The sequence below is a fragment of the Macrobrachium nipponense genome, chromosome 42, assembly GCF_015104395.2.
Source record: "Macrobrachium nipponense isolate FS-2020 chromosome 42, ASM1510439v2, whole genome shotgun sequence".
In the NCBI taxonomy this organism is placed as follows: domain Eukaryota; kingdom Metazoa; phylum Arthropoda; class Malacostraca; order Decapoda; family Palaemonidae; genus Macrobrachium; species Macrobrachium nipponense.
In genome coordinates, this window is record NC_061103.1 from 47939611 (window position 1) to 47949610 (window position 10000).

Below are 10000 nucleotides of genomic sequence, written 5' to 3' on the forward strand. Positions count from 1 at the left end.
TTTTCTGGCTGTGTGTCATGCTGCAATTGTCCTTCTGTGCTCACTCCCACTCACAATTTGCCTGGCCGGACACATCCATGTGTAAAAAAACTATTGTTTGTTTATGGATTTTGTCTGTCAATGGACGAAGCTTCCCAGACAAAGAATGGTCGTGTGGACAGGGCTTTATGTGAAATCTTTAGCCTAAACAAGATCGTTTCTAGTCTCCTTGGCATATAGGGATATCACCAAAGAGATATTGATGACGTAACACTGCTCATTGGTTGGTTTGTTTAAATTTATCCCAAAGGTTTCTGCCAAATGATTTCAATTTTCTGACCAAAAGAGGAAATATATCTTCTGGGTTCTGGAGAAGTGGCCGCTGACTTAGCAGGTTGATCAGTTTGCTTGTTCTGAAGAACCCCAACATAGGAAGGCACCCAGAAAAAAATTACTTCTTTACCTCTTCTTTTCACTAACAACAGCCAATACAGTATCTCTAAAATCAGTGGGCGTAGAGAGTTCAAAGATCCTTAAGACTGATGAACACTTCTTGAGTCGCAATATATAGTAAAGCTACTTCCATTCAAAGTTAAAATTTCCTTAAAGACCTCTAAACTGCTCGCAGTTCTGCTGTGAAATATATGCAACAGATTATAATCTCCCAATTCTTCCTATGTCTGGAAAGGCTACTCTAAAGCTGACGACAGCATCTAACTTTGAGCCATCTGCAAAATCAGCAACAGAATTCTCTTGTTAGGAGGAACAATCTGAAAATATTGATCTCGTTACCTCACTGGAACATTACTGTTTTTGTCGAATTAAAATACCTATAGCATTTTAACTCAGGAGGGTTCCAGTGGAGGCTAACCAAATATGAAGCTGGTAAAGTCTCTGGTCTTGGAATGGTTAACTGACGGATTATACATTTTGCTCTAAAAGCCTACAGTTGGGGTTGCTTGGGGCAATTTTCCTAAAACTGCGTATGTCTTTCGTTTCTGATACAAATGCTGGTTAAGGATTTAGGGGGCCTCTGAAATCTGTACCAACTCCAAACCATCAGATGTTGGTATGTAAATCCAAAGGCATCTCACCAGCATCTACAAGCATGCTCTCAGTGGAGATGACCTAAATGCTCTATGCTGGATTCCTGTTAATGATTAGTTTCACTTTAGAGTTTCCTGTGTATATGATGTATGAATTGATACATATGTATTTATTTTTTTATTCTGATGAATACTCGTGACCAAGTGCTGTTAGGATAGCAAAGTGAATGGTCTAATTTTCCTTACAACTTTGGTAAATTAACTGAACACATCCATGGGAGTTCTTAAATTTATTGTTTCACCATTCTTTTGGACCGCTTTTCCAGGCATGGACAACAGAATGGTAACACCATTCCTATTTGTCATGTAGTTTTAAAACCATAGATGAGATGTTTATGCTTGAATGACTTTGTACTCTATGGAGCAAACAATACTGACGTCAAGATTTCCAATCAAGATACCAAGATGTTACTCTTACGGGCTTCTGCTTTGGTGAGGAAAATTAAATACATGGCGTTCATGAAGCATCTCTTTTTGTAAGGATTACTTGGAAGTTTGCTCAAGAAAATATGCAGGGCTTTTAAGAAGGTTCTGATGAATCATTTCTATCTCAACAGCTTTAGGGTTTCATTTAAGCAGCAAATGCGCTGACAGCAAAATCATTCATTCTTTTTCCTTGTTGGATTCCCTTGATGTTCTGTTCATAGGTGAATTCCTGTTATATTCTTGTGAGCATCAGACCTTTTGTTGATACACTGGCTTTGAATTGTACGTCACTGAATCTATTTTAGCAATTTTAGTTTAGGTTTTATACTTCTGCTTTTGCAACCAATGCTGTTGACAGCCAGCAATGCTGGGAATACAAGTGGTAGTTTTACAATAAAAAAATCAACTTTCCATGACATGTAAACTCTCTTGAATGTAGGATTGAAGAATTATCAGAGGGTTGCAAATCTCCTATTCTTTATTGGTAAATTTTAGAACATACAGATCTTTTTTGGAAACATTCCTTGTTTAGTCCTGCAGTTTTAAGGCTACTAGTCAGGTACATCTTAATAAAATACCCAGTTCTACTGCCACTCAAAATATGCAAGTCAAAAAGTTTGCTCTAGTACCTTCACTCATTACGTTATTCTTAAGTCTTATTCCATACTGATAATTCATTGAAACATTTATGTTGATATAAAGACAAAACATCATATTATCTGCCAGGTTTGGTGAATCTATTCTTAATGTTCTTGGAAGTAGACTTTGTTTTATTTCCTAATGGTTATTTAGAAGTAAACACGAGCTTTGTAATCAAAGATCAAAGAAGACATTACCCTGAAAAAGAATAATTTTTCTTTATATTCATGGATGACTAGAATTTGATGTTCTGTGATGATAAAGTGCAGAGAGCCTTACAGGACCAAGACATTTATTCACTTTGTTATTCCTTAGGCTGCAACAACAGTTGCAACTGCTACCATGCCGCTCCTGGCCCTGTTGCTATAAAACAGCACGGCCATCTTGTTTCCATTGCTTGTGGTCTGTAAACTGGCAGACCTCCCACAGATAGCGCTAGTGGATGCTGTAGGGTAAGAAGAGTCTCCATTTTGGTTGACGAGGACTCCCTCCGAATTACAGTTCCTGACCAACAACTTTGAGGACTTCAGCTGGATTTTTGTACCAGCTGGGGACTGTTGAAGGGAAAAACATATATAAACATACTGCTTATATAGTAAAGAACATTACCAGATAATGATGTTTTCCTTGACATATTACTCCAATGAAGTCAGAGGAATCCAAAGATGAATATACCTTTCGTTCAAACAAGATACAGTTTGTTTACACATTTAAATTTGGATATTGTCATGAGCAATGTATTACAGATAGAGAAATTCTTAGCTTTCACCCACTGTGATCCACCATTCACAAGCGTTACGTGTCCACATGTTGCTACCAACAGAGGGAGTTTCTAGAGTAGAACTGCTACCAATTGTGAGGGTGATGACCTGGAATAAGAAAGTATATATATGGGCATCGCTACTCAAAATTAGGTTTCGCACCCTGCATCTCCGCAACTTTGAGAGGCGGTTGCTGCTACCGCTACTTCCGCAAGTTTTTTTAACTCTTGGAAACCACTACCCGCACCTCCACACCCCCAATACTGTTACTTTTGCTGTAAAGTGCAACCAAAGCAGCAGTCAAAATAAATAGCTTTTTTAATGAAACAAAAATTCTAACACATTTATTGATTTAAACACAAAATAGTGGAAAAAACTATTTTTACTCCATTAGGGTAATACACTAATAGAGTAAAAATACTTTGCAAGATTACAACTGCACCCTTATAAAGTATTTTTACTCTAATAAGTATCAATTCACTAAATCCGCACAAAAAATACACAAGAAGTTTATATTTTAAAACTCTTCCTCCTCCTCCTCCTGCAGTTCTTGAGGGTCTTGAGGTTCCCCTTTGTGAAGACGAGGTGTTTAAAGTTGTGGGTGGTGAGGGACGACCCCACTGGCCCCCATGCCCCGCCATCAAAACAAATTCAATCCTGCGTCTCTTAGACTCTGCAATGGCCAATGGTCAGCCATTAAACAAGCAAATAGCAACATGTTAACTTGTGAAGATGTCTCGTTACATTTTCCGGTACATTTTTCAGTACATTTTTGGTGCCCAAACAGGGACTGTGAAGAGTGGCAGAGACAGGACGATTGGTACATTGAGAGTGTATGAGTGGAGAGAAAATTTAGGATGGATGGATTGAGTGAGGTAGAGAGGTTGAAGGAGGAGTTGTGGTTGTTGGAGGAACCTAAGAAAGAGAGGATTAGGATTGAGAATGAGGAGTATAAGAGGGAATTGGAAGAGTTGAGAGGGATAATTAGGAGTACAGAAGAGGGAATGAATGAGAAAGTGAGGGGGGGCCTGAGGAGTGAATTGAAAAAGTGGATAAGAAGCTGGAGTTGATGATGAGTAATGTGCAAGAGATGGTGAGGGAGATGATGAAGGGCTTCATGAGAGAGAGAGAGGAAGAAATGGGTGGAGGGATAAATAGCAGTGGTAGGATGGTTGGTAGCTGGCTGTTGTTGTTCATTTGCGCAGAAGCAGGAAGATTCAATGGAGTCAGTCGGAAGGAGAGAGAGCCTTGGAACAGTGTCAATACTATACAGTTGGTTTGGCACCGGTCTTATCCATAGATGGTCATTTGATATTGTGTGATTTGATTGATTGATGTTGTAAAGTTGTAGTGCGTGTGCCTGTCTGGTTGTGAAGTTGACGAGGTTGGTTGTACTGGTTGTGCATTCTGGTGTCTGTGAGTTGGTGGTTTGTCGTGCTGGGTTCGAGTTGTAGTATGGTTGGCATGTTGTTTCGAGCTGTTGGTGTTCATCTGTGAAGTGATTTGTCGTGTTGTTAAGTTGTGGTATGGTTGTAGTTCTCGGTTGGTTGTTTTGTGTTGTCTTGGCGACCTTATCCAGCGGACAGCACAGCTTCTCACCTGGAAGACAGTCATAACTGGTGAGTAGGCTACATACGTTTGCGTGTTTTGTGTTTTCTGTATTTCGGTAAACCAATTGCCCTGTCGGTAAATAGTAATGTAGAGGGGGAACATTGATTGCAGGTACAATTAGAGTAACTGTGGGGAGCTTGCTTGGTTTGTTGCTTTGCATGTGAGCCCGCCACAGTATTTTTGGTGCCCAAACAGGGGCTGCTGCTGCTGCTGTGGCAGCTGCAGGACGATTGGTCTAATGTGTATGAGTGGTGAGAAAATTTAGGAGTCTAAGGTGAGTGCATGTGTTTGTGTTTTGTGTGCTCTGTATTTCGGTAAACCAATTGTCCTGTGTGTATATAGTAACGTGAAAAGGAAGTGTGGCAGAGGGAAAGTTCAATAGTCGGTACAACTATAGTAACTGTGGAGAGAGCTTGTTGCTTTGCTTGTGATCCCGCCACATCAATTTTGAATGGTAGTGGTTGCGGAATTCAATTTTTGAATTCCTCAACCTGCTACTCCGCTACTTTTGGCACGTGGTAGCGGCCAATCAAGTCCGCAACCAAAAACGGGTTCTGCAAGTTGTGGAGGTTCGGACTAAAGTTTCGGAACCCACACCTTTGATATATATATGAAATATGCATTTATATCTTCATCTCCTCCAATGATGGTACTACTCCCCTGGGGATAATGGACTGGACATGTCCTTCACTCAACCCCTGGGAGAATAGTATATGAAAGTGTCAGCTGTGGACACCAGAAAAGTTGGAAGATTTGGACTTTTTTAAATGAGAACTATGAGGAAGGAGGCTGGAGATGACTTGATGTATGATGTCTTTAAGATGAAGCACAGGAAAGCAATGAATCTCAGAACTGCACAGATGTGTCAAGTAGCGTTTGCCCAAGAGTTTTTAATCCATAAATAATCTCTCTTTCTCTAAACAGGAACTTCAGTATTTCTCATGAATCCCATTCAAGCGATCTTCGTTTACCTTGTGACAACTCGAGGTCATTTTGGTAACGGTCAGGTCGAATCCAGCTGCGTTGGTAGCTGCATTGCTGAAGAACGTCCCAACAGAATTGAATGAGGGAAGCATTATCTCTCCATTCTGGGTATCACAGAGCCTGTTAATCAAAATAATAATGATAAAGTTGCCAACCATAATTAAAGAAGAAATGGCTTAAGTAACATCGGTATTTATTTAATACCACTGTATTTCTACTTAAAGAGAATCCCAGAAAAACAGCGATACTAACATGACAATATTAGGTAATAAGGACAATGAGAATGAAATCTGTTGTTATTTCTTCTACTTCTTCACTGAGAAGTGATACAGAAAACATTATTAAGAGAGAAGTGATTTGTTAATTGAGTCTGAATGAAATCAAGAAATAAAGAAGGTAAGCCTTACTTCTCAGAAAAACTGAATTGAAGCTCAAAACACCTTTTGTATGTACAATAATACAACAGTAAGTGATACATTCAGTACATAAAGCTGTTATGCTCAAACCCCATCTACAATAATACGTCCAAAACTTAACTACCTATTCTGTTTGTTAGCTCAGATCAAGCTAACCATGTGATGGCACAGTTTTATTTCTTAAGCAGTCACTATATAATCATTCATTGCCTGCTTTCTGTGGTGTTCATAGGAATATATGTGACTTGTAAATCAAAGTAATATTGTACATTCAGTGCCAATCTACTAATCAACCCATCCTAACTTAGTCATCCAACTAATTATTCCAAACCAATATAACTGCAATAACTTTACCTAACCTAACCTAAGCACGCCAACTAACCTAACTCAACAGCCAACACCAACTTAACTTAAGGTGACCATATAATAACTATACTCACTTTGCTTCTCCAAAGTTGTAAGGTTTTGTAAATGAGACGTAATCTCCACACCCAGTTTCTAATGTGAAGCTGTTGAAGGTAATTTTAGCCCATGCTGGCTCAGTCTGTCGAAAAGGAGGGGCTGTCTGTTATCTTTGGTCATTTCTAATCTAAATTAATCCTAAAATATCAGTAGTGTTGCATCATTGTGTATGTTGTATAGACAATAATATCATCAATAACACTATCTGCTGGTCTAAAAATACACCCAGTAGACAAATACAGTCAAGTATCCTTGCAGTCTTTGTACATACATACATATATATATATATATATATATATATATATATATCTATATATATTTTATATATATATATATATATATATATATATATATATATTTATACACATAGATATATGCATGTATGTATATATATTACAAGAAATCACTTACAGAAGTTAAAGTGAGAGAACAATTCATATCAATCAGGATAGTTGCTTTGTCCAAAGAGGGGAGAAGTCCATTGTACTTCGGTAGCACTAATATCTTCTCGTATGCAGGTGGCATCTGGTGTGGGACCACTAGAATGTAAAAGGGTTTATTTGAACACGCAACAAGGTTCAATGAAGCACTGGAAAGTAAAATGATTCTGCAAAAACAACGTAACTTCAAGGATCACCACAACATAATGAAAGTGAAGGAAGTAACAAAATACAACCAAAGACCTCGTGAAAGGAAATGCTCTCGGAAACAAACCAACCGACGTATCGACCTTGAAATATAAAAAGACTTCTGTAATGAGTCGTATGATTTGACAGATTGCTGGAAATTAAAGTGATGGTGAAATACCACATGGTAAATGGATTGCTGCTGGAAACTAATTGGTCACACTGGAGAAAAGTTTGAAAAAGCACAGATAAAATAACGTTATAATAATTCATGAGAGCATAAGGAACCTACAACACTTATAGAAAAAGGGTCTTGCCCTAGTATAACAAATACATGATTAATAATACTTGACCATAATCAGAGACAAGATGATAACCAATACGGCTACAAAAGTAGGACAGGAAAGTACTATGGAGAGTGCAGATTCTGCCACATCTAAATAACTCTATCATTTGCTTAGAATCTGAAGTATGTACGTTCAGACTGCTCAGAAATATCACTGTTAGTTTCCTGTAAATATCAATTATTCCTCGTGCTAAATGCACCTAACCTTACAGGAGGTAAGACCTATTCACATTAGAGTACCAGCACTTGAGACTGCCCATCTCATGTGATATGTCTCGCCTTTTCCATGGTAACTTCACAGTAAGGGGATCACGAAGAAGAGTAAAGGAACTTTAGTACATATGGGAGAAGAAGAGCTTAATTTTGCTATGAATGGAGAAAACACTTGCCTACACACTGGACGAGGATATTGAATTTACCATCTTAAAAATCAGGCACAGAAAAAAACCATGCAAAATAAATCACTTACCCACATCCGGGTATGGGTATGAACTTGATATTAGCAGACCATCCCTTAAGCCAGTATGTTCGAGATTCGAAGTAGAGTATCATCTTATTTGAGGAAGATTCGAAAATCGTTCCTGGCGCGATGTCCTTGTCACAGTATCTGCAGAAGAGGACCATAAATTAATTCATCAGAGAACAAAATCCTGTCTGTGGACTGTTGGTTACTTTGTGTGGTCATGTTTCCGTCTTCCGAAGTTTCTGCAGCTGTGCTCCATAAAGGTCTAAAATTTCATGAAGCATTTTACAATACCACCTTCCTATATCTATAAACGATACATGACGTTCGAGAAATTAAGATCTGAAAAAGGCTGAACTACCTCTAATAAACAGTTTAAATATATACACTCACACACACACACACACACACACACACACACACACACACACACACACACACATATATATATATATATATATATATATATATATATATATATATATATATATATATAGTGTGTGTGTGTGCGTGTGTTACAGGGAACATTTGAAGACCGAAGGCTACCACTAAACTCGATGAAACAGTGATTCGTCTACACTGTTTTTGCAGTGTATAGTTCTAACCCCTGGAGAGTCACATGTATTTCGCCGTGTTTAGTCCTAGCCCGTGGGAAATCAACTGTACTTATGTGTATTTGATCCTCCACGGATAAGTACTTAACACTTGGAAACATCTGACCCCCGGGGCACTGGTACCAAACACGGCGAAACTGTAGATGAATCACTATTTCAACATGTTTTGTACGAGCCCTCTGGGATCAAATGTTCCTAAGCGAATTGGTTATTTCACATTGCCCTAGGGATTCCGTGAAATCCCTGGATTTCATATATTCCCTGTAAAACACACACACATATATACATACATACGTACATACATACATATATATATAGCCAAAATCAGCAGGCTATATATATATGTATGTTTATATATAGCCTGCACAGTCACACTAAGTATATGAAGGCAGGCAAGGAACACACAGGAATTTGACATTTGACATTTAATCCGACGTTTCGCAATACATTATTGCATCCTCAGGGAATTCTACAATAGATGTAAATAAAATAATTTTTAAAAACTTAAAAAATCGTAAAATTAAAAATAGTTATCTAAAAGTCAATTTAAAAGACCATATTTAAAACACAATAAGTTAAGTTAAAACACAATTTACAAAAAAAAACATGGAATTGAGCATTAATCTACAAAGATTTATTAAAAAAATATATAATAATAATAATGAAAATAATAAATAACTAAAGGAGTGGAGCTAACCTGCCAGAGCAAAGTCAAGAGTAAAACTGAAGGCAGAAACGAAAAGTAAACAATAAGAGGCTTTAAGAACAACAACAAAGTCAAGATAAAAAAAGTTGAGCAGCCGAGGACTGGGTATTTAAAACAGGAACAAGTTGTTTAATTTTCAGTGTCTCTAAATAAATAGCTCTTTATGGTTGTTGACCTGTCCAATTATAGAGGAAATCTTTGTATTGGATGGTAGTTTTACATTGCAAAGAATGATTTCTTATGTTGGATGCATCTGGGTTGGATAGGCGACATCCAGTTCTATGACTAACCCCCCTATGGGAATCGACTCGTACCCTAAGAAGACCGCTTTTTCGTGGATCCCACATAATTCCCATATCACATCTGGGACAAGTATACTTATATACCACATTAGTCGTCATCAAAGGGCAGAGTCGGTCTTTTACTCTGAAAAGGGTGGCCGATTGTAAGGGGGTTTTTCGGAATCAAATTTACGTCAAGGGCATTAAAATGTTCATTGATTATTTTTAAAAAATTAGTGGGAAAGGCCCCCCTGGTTTAACGGAAGTTGTCAGATTTTATGTACGGAAAAGATGCGTAGAATTTTTTCTTTGGAACGTTAAAATACAAAGGGCTGTTAGAGAACTTTTTGCTGAGTAATTTCTGTATGACCTTGTTAATAATCTTGATAGGGAAACAGTTATCGTTGATTCTGATTGCATTATTATTACCATTATCTTCATATAATTATATATGGGTGTATAATGTTTGGATAATATAAAATTTGCTGATGCAATAGAGCTGTATTGTGGCCAAGCCGCTGAAGATTACTTTACCAGTCTAGAAAATAAGATCAATGTTCAATTATTAAACCTTTAAAAT

General features: G+C 37.6%; 2 protein-coding genes across 2 annotated transcripts in view; both read right to left on the reverse strand.

The window, feature by feature from the left end:
* The window catches only part of LOC135213453 (deleted in malignant brain tumors 1 protein-like), a 30232-nt gene that overhangs the window by 15382 nt on the left and 4850 nt on the right, over positions 1-10000 (reverse strand). The window lies entirely within an intron of this gene.
* On the reverse strand, positions 1986-7962 carry LOC135213454 (uncharacterized). Its single transcript, XM_064247406.1, has 6 exons — positions 7826-7962; positions 6796-6923; positions 6363-6466; positions 5494-5626; positions 2924-3019; positions 1986-2704 (listed from the first exon to the last, which is right to left on the reverse strand). Exons 2-6 carry the CDS (start codon positions 6907-6909, stop codon positions 2462-2464), a joined length of 690 nt encoding a protein of 229 aa, XP_064103476.1. The 5' UTR covers positions 6910-6923; positions 7826-7962; the 3' UTR covers positions 1986-2461.

What these genes read in the sequence shown, in the direction of transcription:
- LOC135213454 (XM_064247406.1), bottom strand. Translation starts at nt 6,909, where the DNA reads ATGCCACCTGCATACGAGAAGATATTAGTGCTACCGAAGTACAATGGA. An exon ending in TGACCTCGAGTTGTCACAAG is followed by an intron (nt 3,020 to 5,493) that starts GTAAACGAAGAT and finishes TTCTTATTCCAG; the next exon opens with GTCATCACCCTCACAATTGG. An exon ending in CTTGTGAATGGTGGATCACA is followed by an intron (nt 2,705 to 2,923) that starts GTGGGTGAAAGC and finishes TCCCTTCAACAG; the next exon opens with TCCCCAGCTGGTACAAAAAT.